The sequence below is a fragment of the Mesoplodon mirus genome (assembly GCF_964341445.2).
Source record: "Mesoplodon mirus genome assembly, chromosome: 3".
NCBI classification, from domain to species: Eukaryota; Metazoa; Chordata; class Mammalia; order Artiodactyla; family Ziphiidae; genus Mesoplodon; species Mesoplodon mirus.
In genome coordinates, this window is record NC_138978.1 from 31,927,355 (window position 1) to 31,945,029 (window position 17,675).

At 48.6% G+C, this 17,675-nt stretch overlaps 2 protein-coding genes across 3 annotated transcripts in view; both read right to left on the reverse strand.

Annotated features, from left to right (window-relative positions):
• Positions 1-545: 545 nt before the first annotated feature.
• LOC309800052 (UPF0500 protein C1orf216) lies at positions 546-3,116 on the reverse strand. Of its 2 annotated transcripts, none has more exons than XM_082613870.1 (2): positions 2,931-3,116; positions 546-1,245 (listed from the first exon to the last, which is right to left on the reverse strand). In XM_082613870.1, the coding sequence occupies exon 2, from the start codon at positions 1,238-1,240 to the stop codon at positions 551-553; it is 690 nt and encodes a 229-aa protein (XP_082469996.1). In that variant the 5' UTR covers positions 1,241-1,245; positions 2,931-3,116; the 3' UTR covers positions 546-550. The 2 variants fall into 2 exon arrangements, with proteins under 2 accessions (XP_082469996.1, XP_082469995.1); XM_082613869.1 differs by lacking the exon at positions 2,931-3,116 and adding an exon at positions 2,832-2,921.
• An 11,333-nt stretch (positions 3,117-14,449) lies between these two features.
• CLSPN (claspin) overlaps positions 14,450-17,675 on the reverse strand; it is a 28,531-nt gene continuing 25,305 nt past the window's right edge. Inside the window, exons 22-25 of the mRNA XM_082615303.1 lie at positions 17,251-17,356; positions 16,573-16,655; positions 16,141-16,302; positions 14,450-15,822 (exon numbers count right to left, since the gene is read on the reverse strand). Of these exons, the coding sequence (XP_082471429.1) occupies positions 15,712-15,822; positions 16,141-16,302; positions 16,573-16,655; positions 17,251-17,356 (462 nt within the window). The 3' untranslated portion in view covers positions 14,450-15,711. The remainder of the gene's footprint in view (positions 15,823-16,140; positions 16,303-16,572; positions 16,656-17,250; positions 17,357-17,675) is intronic.

Below are 17,675 nucleotides of genomic sequence, written 5' to 3' on the forward strand. Positions count from 1 at the left end.
AAAAAAGGCTAGTGGAGACCACGGGTAACATAAGGTATGGATGGATGCCCCACGTGTGCAATTGAACATATATTTGCACACACTTGCTCCTGAGTCAGCCTGCAAATAGACATGCTCCTAATGTATACATCCCATGCACGCACCTGCACACATGCACCCTTACACATAGGCCTGCACACACAAGGGCTCAGTCACAAACACCCACCACAAATCTGCACGCTCAAACTCACTCATACATAAACACACATCTTTTGCATATATATCTTCACTCATGCACATATACACACACCGTGGGGTACCCGTCCACACATGCATATACAAATTTACTTCCTCCTACATACATACTATACATACACATATGTACATACTCACACATAAGGCTGCTGATTCTCACATGGTCTGTGCACATCTGCCTACATGTTAGCACTGACATACTCACTTATGCTTCCCTGCACTCATACCAGCAAATAATCTGTACTTGCTTGTGCACAACCACACACATGCCTGCAAATATATACATAAACCCTTGCACCCCTGTACAGAGACACCCTTAGCCCTGGTCCTGGGGTGTGGATGGTGTTGCCCTCTGTTGGAGACAGCGGATAAGCTCCTTCCGGTTGTCTAGAATGGTGTCAAAGCTCTCCTGCAGACGGGCCTGCTGGTCAACCAACTGGTGCTGCAGGCCCCGGATCCACTGGAGCAGGGCCAGGCGACGGTACATCACCAAGTGCACATGGTGCTTCTCCTTCTCCTGCTCTTTATAGCGCTCTTGAGCCTGCAGCTGCTGTACGGCCTGGGCCACCGAGGGCAGAAGGGGAGCTGGAGGGCCAGGGCTGGGAGGGGTCCCACAGGCAGGCTCAGGGCTGCAGCTAGGGCTGTCAATGCTCAGGGAGCTGCTGGCATAGCCGTTGTCCTCCAGAGGGGAGCAGACTGTGCTGGCACCACCCATCTTCTCAGGCCCAGCTCCAGGGATCTCTGCCCCCTCTGGTGGGCTGCGGACCTCCCCCTCAGGGAGTCCAGGATCCTGGAAAGCCTGGTTGTCAGAGGGCAACTCAGAGAAGCTCCTCATCAGTATGGGTTCCACTTGGACTGGCATCCCATGCCAATTCTCATTGGTATCTTTGGCACTTGCCATGAAGTTGGAGTTGCTGTCTGGTTGAAGGTCGGGCTGACATACTCCAGGAGGCAGGTCCCCCAGGAATTGCCCCCCTTCAGCCACCCCTGGCTGGATGGCAAACATCTGGTCTGTCAAAGGGAAGCAGAGAATGAGTCAGAGCAGGACAGGGTGGGGTGCCTGAAGTCGAGGCAGCCTAGCAGCAGGGACAAGGCTGATCCTTTCCTTTGGCTCTGGTAACACCTCCCTTGGTGGTTTTCCTCTTCCCTCTCTGACTCTGATTCTCAGTCTCCTCACAGGGTTTTCCCTCAGCCCTGAGGCAGGCTGTCCTCTGATCTCTCTGTCTCTAGTTAAAAATGTAAGTTTGTCATGGCTCCCTCCCTAACCTCCTGCTAACCCTCTTCCCAGCTTGCAAGGCCGCGCTTCATCTGGCCCCTGCTCACTGCTCCAGACTTGCCTCTTGCCACTCTGCCTCCACACAGCTCAGAGATCTCCAGACACACCGTTATTCTCCTCATACAACTCCCTGGGCCTATAATATCCCTCCTCTCCCCTTCCCTCTAAGCTCTTCCCTTCTGCACCCAGCAAATTCCTTTTCATACTTCAAAACGCAGCTCTAGTACGCCCACTTCCCATGGGCGAAGCCATCCTGATATCCTCCCCACTGCCCCGATATACACAAACACACACAGTGAACTATGCCTTCCTCAGGATCCCCACTGCCCTGGGTACATGCTGTCTTATTCATGTTTGTTTCTTGTCCCCGGCACATAGTTTATGATCAATAAATGTCTATTCATCTTTTTTTTGTTTCTGTTTTCTATCTTGTAATAGCAGCTCACTGGCTCCCTAGCTAGACATGGAACTCCTCTATATACCCTCCATCATATTCAGGAGCCAGCACAGAACGTGGCACTAAGCAGGCATCAGCACATCCTTGCTGAGTGAGTAAGTGAATGGGGGAGGGGGACTGCAGTGGGATATCTATGCTCAGGGAGATGGGCCAAGAGTAGCAGAGGCTACTGCTGACTGCCCAGGGCTGGAAGAGCTGGGTTGGGTTCCCTCCTCTGCCCAGTGAGGAAGCCCTTCTCCCACTGACAAGCCTCTTTTCTGACCTTGCCCCTTCCCTCCATGTCTAGTACTATGCCGGGTCCCTGCCTCTAGCTTGCTCCATCCTGAGGCCCTAGAGACAGAACACAGCACATTATTCTTTCCTCCCCAATAACGACTTCTCCCAAAATTAGGGTTTAGATTGACAAGAAGTTCCTACTGACCATAAATTACTAGGATTAGAAAAACTGGGGATCAGTAAGAGTGAGGGAGAGTGTAAGTGGAGGTGGCAGGGACCCTCCCCACATCCAGTAGTGGGAAGAAGTCCTGGGGGCAATGGTGTAGGGACAGTCCCTTCGTAATCTACAGACTCCATCCCGCTAAGCAAGGTGCCCGGAGATCGTCCCCGCCCAAATGTTTTCTATTTTCTAAATTTGGGCGGGGCCGTGAAGGCAGCTGGAATGAGGTGGGGGGTCTTGCTAAGGACCTAGGGGTTCTCGGAGACGGTAAAGTGGGAACCGAGACACCCCAGGATCAGGCTTCTCTCTAAGCTAATCCACAATTTGCGTGTGGGAGAGCGCTCTGTAAGGATGGGGGGAGGCGGCCTCCCTTCCTGCCTAGCCTTGCGGGAGAGGGAGACTACCCCCAGGAGACAGAGGATACTGACCGTCCATCCCTAATCTCTCCAAAAGAGGCAGCTGGGCAGAGGCTGTGACCCCCGCCCCCTGCTGGGGTCCACACCCTCCCGCTCCGGGTCCCGACTCACGGCCTGGAGGCGCCGCCCCGCCCGGCTGGCTCTGGTTCCGAGCGCCCGCGGCGGGAACTCGTCCCTCGGGGCTGGGCGGAGGAGGGGTAGAGGAATCCCTCGGCTTGGGCGTCCACGCGGGCCGGCGCGTGGGGTGTGAGATCCCGGGCCGTGCGCCCAATGCAAGCCGGGACTGCCGAGTCAGGCGGCGTCAGCGCGGCGGGGCGGGGCAGCCTGGCCCACGTGTGCCGGTTCGGTTTTCCGCGGAGCCGCGCGCCTGCCGGAGCGTCGGAATCGCCTCCCCCGCCTTCGGCAGCCTGGACCGAGGCCTTGCAGGTCCTGTTTAATTCCCTAACTGCATTTACTGTGTCCCTCTGATTGGTTTTCCTCACTGCAGATACAGTGACATTTTCAGAATGAAAATCTGATCATGTCACCACCCTCCTGCCTAAAACCCTTCAATGGCTTCCGCATTGCAGGGTAAATCCTTAAGGCTGCAGCCGCAGGGCTCTGAGCATCCTGCTCTATCTCTCCAGCTTCAGCCTTTGCCCTTCAGTCTCTGGAACTGGGTCTCATGCTCCTTTCTGCCACACTGTTCCCTCTGCCTAAAATTCTCTTCCCCCTCTCATATTTAAGATCTCTTTTCAGATAAACCTTCTCTGACCTCCTAGGCCGGATTAGTTCCCCCTTTTATATTATCCCAGGGCATTTTGATCCTTTTCTTGAAAGCATCTATCACAATTTGAAGTTATATGTTCATTGTGTGCTTATTAAAGTCACTTACTGAGCAGAGTAATTGCTTACTCTAATGGTAAGACCAAAAAGCACTGGCTGCTGTTAGGGAGAGGCAGCCCCAGAAAGAAGTCTGGGACAAGTTTAGCCTTTAGAGCACATGAGCTTCCAGGAGGTCCCTTCCTACCCCCCAGCTTTACTGAGTAAACCAAGCAATTGGCTATACCTTCCTCCTGCTACCCACTCCATGCCACCAATTAAAAACAAACAAAACAATACTCACATGGATTCATCTTTGAATCATAATACATTAAAAAATACCCTTGTCTTTCCCACCTCCCTTTCTTTTGCTTTTTTTGTTATGCATGACTTTTTTGTTTGTTTTTTTTTGCGGTACGCGGGCCTCTCACTGTTGTGGCCTCTCCCATTGCGGAACACAGACTCCGGATGCGCAGGCTCAGTGGCCATGGCTCACGGGCCCAGCCGCTCTGCAGCATGTGGGATCTTCCCGGCCCGGGGCACGAACCCGTGTCCCCTACATTGGCAGGCGGACTCTCAACCACTGTACCACCATGGGAGCCCACTTTCTATGTTTTAAAAGAAGAATTTGAGTCTGATCTCCATAATGAGGCATCCTCTTCCATTTCCAACTTAATTCCAATTTACCATTCTGCAACCTAGAAATTAAATGGCAAATTAAATCACACCAACAAATCCTATATACAAAATAAGGGAAATGGAAGGAAAAAAAAAGCATTTCATGATTATGACAACTCCTATTTTAGGAGGGAAAAGGAAATAAAAAGGAAAAGGCAGAAGTAACTCAAGCTTTGGACCTAACTAGGCCTAACTAGTCTCCCTTTTCCCTTATCCACTGCAAGTTCCCCTTACCTTCAGCTGGAGTTTTTTTCCTTATGAGGTGACCCAAATCCTCACTTGTAAAGTCTCTGAGCTTTGGTGGTCTGCAGTGATACAGGTCTTCCTATGTCATAAAGTCACAACAAAATCTAATTGTTTGTTTGGTGGGCCCTGAATAGCTCCTCCTCATACCTCTCCTGTCTCTCCCAGCTCTAATTAGGTGGGTCATATGGAAGCCTGATGAATCTAGGAATAGGACTCGCACTCTAGGCATCAGAGTCCTTCTCTGGGACTTTTTGAAATAAAATTAAAGGAAGACAAAGCAGGGAAGATGTGAGCCTAGGGCTGTAACAATCACATTTCCTGCCAAATAGAAGTCAGTCTGTAGTAGGAGAAAGTAGTGCTGACATACAGACACAGAAAGACAGAAGTCCTGGTGATGGTCCTGTCCCTGTTTCCTGAGGCCTTGGTATACCTTGCAACAAGGCCCTTATTTTGCCAAGCCTAACTTGAATGGAATTTCTTTCACTGGCAATCAAAAGAATCTTGATTAATACAAGAGCACAAGGTGGTCCCCTGGGTCCCACTGACGCACCTCTCAGTGCTCATTAAGTAGTAGCAACTCTGTTTCCCCTTAATAGCCATTATCAGCCTACAAGTGTGACCTCCTTTCTTCTATTCCTCTAGTATTATGAGGAGCCCAAAACGCAGTGGAATCGTCTCTGCATTCCCTGGTTAGAAACATTTCTCCCTAGATGCTAAAACCTCCTGAACGGCAGAATGTAGAATGTCAGAGACAGGAAGCAAACTCTCTGAGAAAGTCATTAGGTCCAATCGCATAGCATGCCACACCTACCACTACCTCTTCCTATGTGTTCTGGTTACAAAAAAACCAAGAATTATATATTGATTGTTGAACTAAAGCCTATATTATACTCAGCGTGCAATAACCTGACATAGCTGAGTCATCAGTTGGTCACTCCATTGTTCTATAAAGCTGATTATTTCTAAATAACATGATACCTGACAGGTAAAGTGAATTCCAAGGGCATCAGAATGTAGCTTCTCTTTTCTTAGGCAAGGATAATCTTGCCTAAGATGGGTGGGATACTCTAGCACGTATAATTAATGCAGTAAGTGCTCAGACAGTGGTCCTGGCAGCTCCATGACTTTCAGAGAGCTGGGAGCCTGGAGAACAAAAACCCCCAGGAAGGCAGGGGCATCCGTGACCACAGAAAAGCAGATATACAGATGTCTGTTATTCAGTCACCAGAGGTTTCTTCAGTCAGGATGCCAGGGAATCAGTCACCCCAGGTGAAGGGGTGTCTGTGGCTGTGTCCACCCAGCTACATAGATTGCAGGGACTTAACTGGCAGGGACACAGAAATCACCAGGGATGGACAGTACCAGCCCAAACAGGGCTCTGCAGAAGGCCAGCCCATCATGAAGATCTAGCAGTGGGCAGTGAGTCGCTATCTTGGTGAGCAGACAGATGTCAGAGCCAAGACTGGCTAGCAGTGAGTAGCCAGATCCAGGCCCTAGGGGCCTGGGAGGTTAGGCAAGGAGACAAGGGAGAGGAGAGGAATTTCTACTTCAAGGAATAGGACCGTGAGTTCCTCTATAGGTGGATAATTTCTCAATGTCAGTCCTCCCGGGGGGAAAAAAGAGATGGCTAGGATCAAGGTGTTTTAATCTCAAGGACCTTGCCCCTTCCCATTCATTTATTCACATTCAGGACACAGTTACACAGGGCTACTTTGTGCCAGGTAATGTGCTGAGGATTAAGAGCAGAATCAGAATTGGTGGTGGCCTCGGAGAGCTCTCTGTTTAGAAAGGGAAATAGAAAAGAGTGGGCTGTACAATGTGATATGTCCTACAACAGAGCTAGAAGGCACAAGTAATGAGCCCAAAAGAGGGGAAGGAAAAGGCTTCACAGAGGTGATATTTGAGCCAGGTTTTGAAGGATGAATAGAAGCTCACCAAGAGAAAGCAGAAGGCAGCGGAAACTGTATGCACTGTGCATGTTCAGATAACACAGAGGAGGCCAGTGTGGCTGGAGCTTGGGAGGAAATGGAGATGGGAGATGAGGCTGGAGGATGAAGTTGGCCCAGTTGTGAAAGGCCTTGACCAGCATTCCAAGGAGCTTGGGCTTCATCCTGTGAACGGCAGGGAAATAACTGAGGAAGCCCCCAAAGATTCCACATCAAAACAAAGCACAGGCATCTAATCCTGGGGGACAAGCTACATTGTGACCTGCTTTCTTCTCTTTTCCTGAGCTCATATCATCTGTCAACTTTCCACATAGCTCTGGGAACTTGGACAAATCAAAGCATTTTAACCCTTTTAGGTTAAATAAAGATAATATGCCTTGAACATTGTTAAATAACATTGAAATTGTGAACACTGTTGCTTGGGCTCCTAAGGCCAGGCAGAGCCCTGGAGGACCTTTGAAGTACCTGAGAGCCCTTAAGGCAGAAAAAAACCATTCTCCAGAATTAGCTCAGCTCAGGAAAGGAAGGCCTAGGAAGCTGGTGACCTAGTTGTTTTGTTCATCCATTTCTCTACCACCTCTTAAAGGTAAAGTGTCACTCTAATCTATCCAGAAGCTGATGTGTGATCACCTTAGGTAAGATGTGTCCCTTCTCCACCCCCAACATGGCTGTTTTCTCAGCTGTAAAATGAGGGGGTGGTATATCAAATGTGAAATTTTACAGCTTTTTTTTTCTTAAGCCTTAGAATCGTCCTTTTCCAACAAAATCTTTGTAATATACCCAGTTTGAGATCTCTCCTGCCCTGAACCATCCACGCTGAACAGCTCCTGAGAGGCCTCCCAGGAAGCTTTTTTTTTTTTTTTTTTTTGCGGTACCTGGGCCTCTCACTGTTGTGGCCTTTCCCGCTGCGGAGCACAGGCTCCGGACGCGCAGGCTCAGCGGCCATGGCTCACGGGCCTAGCCGCTCCATGGCATGTGGGATCCTCCCGGACAGGGACACGAACCCGCGTCCCCTGCATCGGCAGGCAGACTCCCAACCACTGCGCCACCAGGGAAGCCCCCCAGGAAGCTTTTAAAGCTCAGTGGGGCAGTTCCAAATGTACTGCTCCACATGAACCTAGGAGATGAATTTCTCTACCCAAGCCCCCCTGCATCCTCCCTCCTGACCCTGAAGGGGAAAAGGAGAAACTGAGGTGTGTCTTGGAGATGCTGGAAGCCTGAAAGGTAGTATAGACTCTTTCTCCCCAATGCACCCAAATGGTAAATAGCCTCTCTTCCACCAGGAGCCCAGAGAAGCCAAATCCAAGGTCCCAGAGCCCACAACAGAGTGAGGTAGAGAAGCCGATCTGAAGGGAGAATGAGAGAAGGGAGTGCCTGTTCCACCCCCTTCCTAGCAGCTGCCTCCATGGGCTCCATAATCCCCCTGCCCTCTCCTCCACCCCACCCTCGGGCCGCCCACCTCTCCTCCACCCACCCATTCATCAGTAGGAGGGCACGCTATCAGCACAGGCTTTCAGGGACTGACAGGTCCTTTCTGGGTGCCCCCCACATGTAACCACTTAACCTCCAGCACAAAGGGCCAGGTTGAATGGGCTTGAAGCCGGTGGCTCGTGCGGAGGGGGAGGCCTCCATAGGATTTGGGGAGCTGGGTGTATAAACTGCTCTGCGCCAGCAGCCCTCAATGGGGGAGCTGGAGTCGGGGCATGTGCCGAGGGGAGGAGCCCGGCAGCTGCATCCCACCCCTGAACAATGATTTATTCATTCTTCTGGCACACACAGAGAAAACAGACTGGGGGAACGTGGCTCCACAAATCGCCCTCGGCCTCAGCTGATTCCCACGGCAATCAGGCAATCACCGTGCCCCATCCCACCCTGCCCCTCCCGTTCTCCATAAGGAAGTAGAGTACACCATGGGAGGCCTTTAGTAGCCTGAAGGTCAGGCAGGCGTGCTCTTTGAATAGGCTCCACTCAATGTCAATCTCCCTCTCTGAAAGCTTCCTCAGTCAGGTTTTCCTCATACCCATTTCACAGCCAGAGAAACTCTTGCAGGAAAAAAAAAAAAAAAGGCACGTAGCTTAGCCTGTCTCAGGACTGCCCCGGGGGAAGGGCTGAGAAAGAAGCAGGAAGTTGGGGAGCTTAGCCTAGAAATAACTGACTAGTAATAGGAATGCAATAAAGGCTTGCTGATAAGTTAATGGCATTCTCTAGCCACATCTGGCTCCAATTCCTGGAAGAATCTTCGGGAGAAACTTGGGGAGTAGGGAATAGAATGAAGGCAGGTAAGCAAAGATGCTAAAACCAGTAGACCAAAAAAAAAAAAAAAATGTCGGGTGGGTGGTTTCAGGAAGCTAAATTGTGACAAGAATAAATTCGCTTTTGCTCTCTTACCTCCATACCTCATGTCATCAGAGCCAGTTCACACAGAAAAATCATCATAATAAAGAAAACTAAAAAATCAATAATGTTAGCAGAACAGGGAGGACCAGATTGAAGTGACCATCCTCAGACTGGCCCCTGGGCCTCCTATCCCCAAGCTCATAATTACCTTGTCACACAGAAAACAAATCTGTTGTGGATGGTGAGTGTGGAGAGGTGGGAGATCCTGGGCAAGGAGGTTGCCCATTGAGGAGGGGGATGGGGTCCACATTAGGAAGACAGATTGGCCTTGGGACTGGAGTGGGAGGGGGCCGTGTTGAGACTGACAAAACTAAGGCCTAGACAGTTTCCCAAAGGTTTCTTCCCTTAGGAGGGTGATCCTGCCTAATACTCAGTACTAGGGGTGGGAAATTGGAGGGGGCTGAGGGAAAGACCTCCAAGCCCACCCCACTGAGCCTCAGGAGGACAGGTTGCTATGCTGCTGCTGCCCTCTGGTGGACATAAGAAGGCAGCATGGACACCTCCAACGCTGGAAACAAATGCTGGAAACTGCAAAGGAGTCTCTGTCCTTTCCTGTCCTAAAGGCTTGGCCACCAGGACTAGCACACTCATAGGCTGGATTCCCCAGGAAGCAGACTCAGACAGTTTAGGACACCGGATACTTCCTAAGAAGTGCCCTTGGGATCAACGTCTGTGGAAGTGAGGGGAAAGGAGCTGAACTACCATACAGGTCCATGACAGCCTCAGCCAACCCCCCAGGGAGCTCTGAAGTGAGAATGGGCCCTTTAGAATTGTCCTAAAATGAGCTGAGGTGGCCAGGCCTTTACACTCCTGTCATCACTGGATGTGGGCTGTGCTGGAATGGGGCGTGAGCGTTGGGTAAGGAGTTCTCTGCAGCTGAGGCCGTCCCCTCACTGAAGGCTGTCTGCAGTGGGGCCAGCAAAGCCTTCACTGAAGGGGATAGGGTGGTGCATCACGGGGTCTACCCCACATACCACAGATACAGTTAGATCATGCCTCAGGCTCCAGGCTCCACAGGACAGCCCACAAGCCTGTTATTCGAGCTGTTACACATTGACCTTTGGAAATGGTCAAGGGAGCCTTAATGCTCCAATTCACGGATTCATTCATTCAATAAGCACTCACTGAGATTTACTATGTGCTGGACCTGGAGGCAGACACTTTACAAATTTCTCAAATTTAATCCTCACAGCTGTGGAGCTAGTTAACTCAGATTATACAGATGAGATCAAGTTATTAAGTGGCTATCACAGTCAGATGGCACTGTGACAATGGGTGAGTGGGCCGGGCAGGGCTCAGTGACAAATGACACTCAAGGGCTTCCCTGGTGGCGCAGTGGTTGAAAGTCCGCCTGCCAATGCAGGGGACACGGGTTCGTGCCCCGGTCCGGGAAGATCCCACATGACGCAGAGAGGCTAGCCCGTGAGCCATGGCCGCTGAGCCTGCGCGTCTGGAGCCTGTGCTCCGCAACGGGAGAGGCCACAACAGTGAGAGGCCCTCATACCGCAAAAAACAAACAAACAAAAAAACAAAAACAAACAAAAAAAACCAAATGACACTCAAAATGGGACAAGTGCTCTTGCTGCTGCCAAAGATTCTTCAGGCCAGAAAGGGTCTTGGCTCTGTTCTGCGAGTGTGCATGTGTGTATGTAGAGAGAGGGCTCTCTATGATTTCAGCCAGAACATTTCCCCTATTGCAGCCAAGAGCCATGCCTCCATAGTTGCCTGCTTTAGTTCCATCCTAATAATGTTGCTGCCCAGAGGTAACAGAACCACAAGCTTTAAAAATTCCTGGTTGTAGGGCTTCCCTGGTGGTGCAGTGGTTGGGAGTCCGCCTGCCAATGCAGGGGACACGGGTTCGTGCCCTGGTCTGGGAAGATCCCACATGCTGCGGAGCGGCTGGGCCCGTGAGCCATGGCCTCTGAGCCTGCGCGTCCGGAGCCTGTGCTCCACAATGGTAGAGGCCACAATAGTGAGAGGCCCGTGTACCACACACACACACACACACACACACACAAAAAATTCCTGGTTGTAGCCACAGAGCTAGCTCCTTCCCTGGATATTTAATGGACAGACAGCCCTTAACCCCCAGTGTTCTTTGGCCATAATATCATCACAAAGTTATGAAAGGGTAAGTTCTTCCCTTAATGTCTAACTTCCATAACTGCTGTGATCATTTTGGGATGATAACATTGAAGGGACAAGAGGTGGACCAGGTCTCTGCTCTAGAGACCTCTGTACCCTGACACTGTCACTAACCCAGCGGATCTGTGGGAGGAGGCGAGGGCAGGAGAGCTAGAGAAAGCCGTCGGCTGCTGTTCTGCTACAGCCCTGACATGTTCTCATTCTTGGCCAATTAAACCTTTCAGCACTCCCAGCCACCAATATACAGATTTTAGTTTTCTCATTTAGATTGTAATCATAAAGAACTTGAAGGAAAAAGAGGGAGGGGGAAAGCTTGGATGTTATGGAGGGATTTCCGGGTCTGACTACAGAGACATAAAATACTTTCAATACTCCTCACCCCCTCCCAACCACACACACACACACACACACACACACACACTCACTCACTCACTCACTCACTCACTCATACGCCTTTCCTCCTGGGCCCCCAGAACCTAATATTTCACGTTTGGAAAACCCAGATGATTTTTGCCTGGGTCCATCTGGTTTTCCAAATAACCTGTCGTTTTGATAAATAACATAAGTTAGACAAGACAAACAAAGAGAGGGGTGGGAAGTCAGCTTTTTTCCTTCCTTCAGCCTCTGAGAAAAAGAGATGGGGACTGAAAAACCTACAGGACTCACTCCCAATCCTGCCCCTGCACCTTCCACCCCTTAGATTGGGCCCAGTGATTCTCCAGCCTGGAGCTGGGAGCTGCCTCTTCACTCCCACCTCTACCCCACCAGCCATCAAGAATACCAGACTAGGGCTTCCCTGGTGGCGCAGTGGTTGAGAGTCCGCCTGCCGATGCAGGGGACACGGGTTCGTGCCCCGGTCTGGGAGGATCCCACATGCCGCAGAGCGGCTGGGCCCGTGAGCCATGGCCGCTGAGCCTGCGCGTCCGGAGCCTGTGCTCCGCAACGGGAGAGGCCACAACAGTGAGAGGCCCGCGTACCGCAAAAAAACAAAACAAACAAACAAACAAAAAAAATAATTAAAAAAAAAAAAAGAATACCAGACTGTGGTTCCTTCTAAAATGAAGGGAGGATTTCCCTGGTGGTCCAGTGGTTAAGAATCCACCTTCCAATGCAGGGGATGCAGGTTCAAGCCCTGGTTGGAGAACTAAGATCCCACATGCTGTGGGGCAACTAAGCCCGTGCACTCTAGAGTCCTCGCACCACAACTAGAGAGAAGCCCGCGTGCCCGCGTGCTGCAGTGAAGAGCCCAAGCGCTGCAATGAAAGATCCCATATGCCACAACTAGAGAGAAGCCTGAGTGCCGCAACTAGAGAGAAGCCCACATGCCCCAACAAAAGATCCCACATGCCGCAACTAACACCTGACGTAGCCAAAAGATAAATAAAAAATAAAGAAAATAAAGAAAAATTAAAAAAAAAAGAAGCCCATTTGAAAAAAAGGGGGAAGGCTCTGAAGCTTTGTGTAATGTGAATGGAGAACAGTGAATGATAGGAGATTGGGAGGCACAACTATATCGTGGAGGGTCTTGTAGTTTGAACTTAATCCTGAGTGCACTGGAAGACAGAAAAGGTTTTGAGTGAGGGAGTGGCATCCTCCGATTTAATTATGCAAATATCGCCCTTTGGCTGCTGTGCACAGATTGGATGGAAAGGAAGCAAAAATGGGAGTGGGGTGATCAGGAGGCTACCGCCAACACCCTGGCAAGAAATTATGGAATCCTGGATTAGGGCATCAGCTATAGAGGTAATTCAAGATGCAATCTGGAAGTAGAAATAACAAGATTTAGAGATTGCTTGATTATGGGAGTAAGGAAAGAGGGACTGAGAACATCCTTTGGGTTTCCAGCCTGAGTGACTGGGTACGTGGAGGTACCTTTCAGTGAAATGGGAAACACAGGAGGAAGAGCATGTTTTTAGAGAAGGAACATCACATTTTTAAAGATGTCAAGTTTGAGATGCTTATGAGACAACAGGCCTTTGAGAAGTGGTCCACAAAACATGATGCAGTTGTAATATTGGCAAATCCATATGCTTGCAGAGTAGTGTTCGACGTAACGCATCCACATACATCTTCCAACAAGCCTCACAGCAACTCTGAGACAGGCATGAATGACTATCCTCATTTTATAGAGATAAATGGAGGCTCTGAAAGGTTTGGTATTTTTCATTCACCCTTTACTGGGCAATTCCACATTCCAGACCATGTGCCAGGCAGTGAGTAGGACACAAAGGTAGAAGATATAATGCCATCTCAGGGATGATACAATCAGAGAGTATCATGACAATATTCCTCCCAGAAATACTCTCTCCTATTCTGAGGTGTACAAGCCTAGGGACAGGAAGTCCCAAGAGATATTACATATATCTCTGGGAGATAAAACCCTGAAAACACTCACATTGAGCCATTAGAGATTCTCAAAGTGGGGTAAAGTTTGTAGAGAGGCAGTTGAGAATTTGCACAGGAAGCTGAGTACCTTGTTTCTACAGCGCTTTGGTGATATAACCTGATGCTTTATGGAAGAGACCCTAGTATGGTTTGTGCAGCTGTGGACTGAATTGTTTAAATCAAATAAATACCATGTGTCCCTACCCCAGCGTGTGGAACACAGAGGAGGTGAAAGGATTGACACTGAGCACCCTCATCTCCCAGACTCATGTGCTCTCATCCCTCCAAGCAGATAATTTCCAAGCTAGTGAAGCTGAGTCCTAGCAGGAGCCACAGCACAGGCCTTGGGCTTCAGTTTCACTAGAATGGAGCTGAAGCTGGAGGCTCAGTGCTCTGGGCACAGGTCACATGGTCAGGTCCCGACTCTCCACTTCAATCTTATTACCAAGGCTTAGCTTGCCTTCTGACAGCTACACTGACATGGGGAAAGCGACCCAGAGCTTAAGACTCAACTTTTCTTTCTCCAAAGAGTGCTTTCTTTCCGGAGCCTAGAATAGAAACCCTTTGCTCCCTAGATTTCTCAGGCACTGATTTTCTTATCCTTAGTGGTCAATCCTAATACTCTTCTCCATCTCTCCCTGCCAAAAACGGATATGGGAAAGCAAAAGGGGAGAAGTATCCAGCCCCCCTCCCTAGTTCTCTATTGCCTAGCAAGGGCTGCCTAGCCTTGGCCACTGTTTAGAGAGCTCAAAGGGAGGGGCAATAATGCCCACCTTGGACCCATGGCTGCCAATCCAAGGGCTAAAACAACAGGCACCATTTATGTAAACTCTCCTCACCTGCACTGAACCCAAACCACTTGGTTAGTTAATGCGATCAATTCACCAGAGTTGAGAAGACAGTGAGGGGACAATGGCAGCAGCCTCTCACTCCAGGTCCAGAGGCCTCCCCTGAGAGACAGATACCCTGAAAACAAAATGCTCAACATTAGACAGGCTCTGACCTAAGAATGAGCATTCAATCTGGACAGCAAATCCTGCCTTCAAGGCACTGGGATTTATTGAAAAACTACATACATATTAAAACATCTTTATATACATTTTCACCATTACAAGATTACAAATATACAAATGTAAATTCCATCAAAGTCAGCATCTTGCATATTACAAACAACTGTAGAAAACCTATATCCTAATTCCACCAGTTAAATTGGTATTCCTTATCTGCCAGTGAAAAACTGGCACAGTTCATCCAGCTTCCCAAGTCCAGCTCCTGACAATGAAACCACAGTATTTACATGAAATGTTTTTCCAAAGCAGCAGTGACACTTGGTGCTGAGAGGAAAAAAAAAAAAAATCTGTCTAAAACTCTGACAGCCTCATGGTAGTTCAGGGAAAATCGGGAGTGGTGGCAATCCTAACAATATTTTGATGAGACTCCATGATGATCTTTTCTCAGAATAAGTAATGAAGTATTAAATTGTCCTCTGCTCAGGGCAATGTACTCAACCCAGTTTAATGCAATAAATAATGATTATATATAATTCTTCCAGTCAGAATGAGAAGGAAGGTCCTTGAGCAACAGTGCTTCAAATCGAAAATTTAGTCCTAAGAGAGAGCTCTCTGCCCCATGGAATATCTAATGTCGACGGACACTGGATATAACCTTTTATCTTCATCCTCATACTCCAGAGAAGTTGCTCTTTCTGACTTGGGTACCAGTTTGAGTCCTTCTTATAAAGGAAGCACAGGTTAATTGGAAATTTGAGACTGCATTGGGAAGAGGCATAAAAGAAAAGGGAAGGGGCAAAGGTAATAAAACAGCCCATCTGTCGATTCCTAGGTCCTCTAAGAAGTCTCTCTTTCACTGAGTCCTGGTCACCATGGTGCAGATCATAGGGGTGTGAAGGAGTCATCCCAGTTTTGACATTCACTGCTGTCTGTAATTTTCTGTCATGCCACACTTTTTCTTTCTCCAGTCACCCCTTTCACCAAAAGTTATCAACCCAGGAAGCTGCTAGGGTAAAATGTCAAGTATTTAATGGAGGACACCCAGGTATCCCATAAGTTGATGTTGTAAACACTGAAGAATTAAGTTAGTGGCCAACCCAGGAAGTCACACTAGGAAAGAGATGTCCAGAGCCATGCAGTGGAAAGAACTGGAATCTCTGTCCTCAATCTTAATGCACTGATTATGAAGGAAGGGGGGATCATCCACATGAGCATCGATTCCAACCTTCAATGCCAGAAACTTCTCAACGAAGTCTCAACACAGGTGCTGGTGCCCTTGTGGTGTTAGCTTTCCAAGTATCTGAAGATGCTTTGCTTCGATCCTGAAGTGCTATCATCTGTTTTGAGGCGCTTAGGTGAAGGGGATGTCATTAAAGACGGACCCCTTCTCCTCACCTAGAGAGCAGAGAAAGAGCCAACTCAAGACCTTCATACACGTACTTAGCTTCACTTAGCTCTTAAGCAGCTCATAGTTAAATCACGGATCATTAGAAAAAAAAGAAATAGAAAATTTCCAGGCAAGTTTCAAAGCTGATTACTTACTGCAGGTAGCAATCCCCTTGTACCTTATTGGGAGTGCAAGATTAACACTGCAGCATTTAAGCCTTTAAGCCAGAAATATATATATATTTTCAATTCAATTCAATTCAACTCATTCATTCATTCATTCACTCTGCTGTGGAGAGTCACCAAATCAGTTCTCAAATTCCCTACCCGAGGCTTAGATGATTCCTTTGCTGCCTCAGCCTTGACAGGAGAAAGTGTGTGGAAGACAAAGTTTCTTGAATTTCGGGGAGCACTAGGGTTGAGGTCAGACAGGGCAGCCAGTTTCTGAAGCACAGCTTTGGGCTGGTTTAGCAGTGAGCCCATCTTCAGCTGAGGAAAGAAGAGTCATCAAATTCCTGGTATCAAATTCCAAGTGCCAAGGGAAGAATGAGAAGTCAGCTCCTCCCCGCCTCCACCAGGTATTGAGGGGACACAGTCCTACCCTGCTCAAGTAGAAAAGAAACGGTAGGCTCCTTTGACATCTACTTCCATTTCTTGCAGCCACCTCCCTCCGCTAATGAAAGAGCATTCCCTTAACTTGACCTGGGCCTTTATAACACTGAAGATCATGACATCAGGCTAACAAGGTCCCCAACCAACCTGGTTGTCACTTCCCGGTTTGGTGGCTTCAAAAGGATTTCTGAATAAAGACTCTGATTCTTGAATAACCACAGTGCGACTGACTGAAAAGAAAAGACAGAGAGGCTTGTTCTGGACAAAGCTGCGTAGAATTACTTTTAAATCTAAACAAGCTAACAAGCCTTTAACTAAACCAATAAACTAAAGCCATAGGAACTCTGATTATTTTATAATCATGACTTGAAAGTACAGCTAAGCGGCTTAAGAGAAGACAGACAACTCAGCTGAACTTATTGTCTAAGTAACAGTAATAATAAGAAAAAACAAGAGTGGTAAGAGTGTTAAGGAGTGTTTAAGAGCTTCAGCTCTGGGGTTAGGCAAATCTGGGTTCGAATTCCAGCTCTAACACTTAAGTATATAATCCTGGGCAACTGAGTAAAGAAGCCAGAATTCACTCCTCTGAGCTGCCTTAGAACATAAAGCAAAACCAGCTACATATACTCACAATCACAATGTCGACTGCCCAATAGTCTAAGATGGAAAGAATACTGTCTCTCCCCATCTGAGGGACCTCTTTAAGATAACATGAGACATCGGCCCATGAGTAAGCTGCAACAGCCCCTGAAGGCTGGAGTCACCTCTAAGGTTCCAGCCCTAACAATCCAGGGGGCTAGACCCTGAGGAGGACTAAGAGCTCACCATTCTTCTGCAGAGCTTTGGCTGTAACTTTCTTGGCCAGCATCATAAACTGACTATCTTCCCCAATCTCCTCTTCTTCTTCAGCTGCAATTTTCCCCTGCTGTGCCTGAAAATAAAAATCAGACAGCATTAACAGAAGCCCACAGCTCCCCCAAATAATTAGTATAGCCTGGAAGCTAGAGTACTTGGGACAGCATTTGTTTTCCTTTTTGCAACTCTTTGTTGCTTTACACACACACACACACACACAAAGGATTCTGGACAAAAACATGACTAGAACTGCCCACGGTAACCTTCTCAAAGCACAAAAGAAAATTCAAGGATTAAAAGGGACAGCAGGGCTTCCCTGGTGGCGCAGTGGTTGAGAGTCCACCTGCCGATTCAGGGGACACGGGTTCGTGCCCTGGTCTGGGAAGATCCCACAT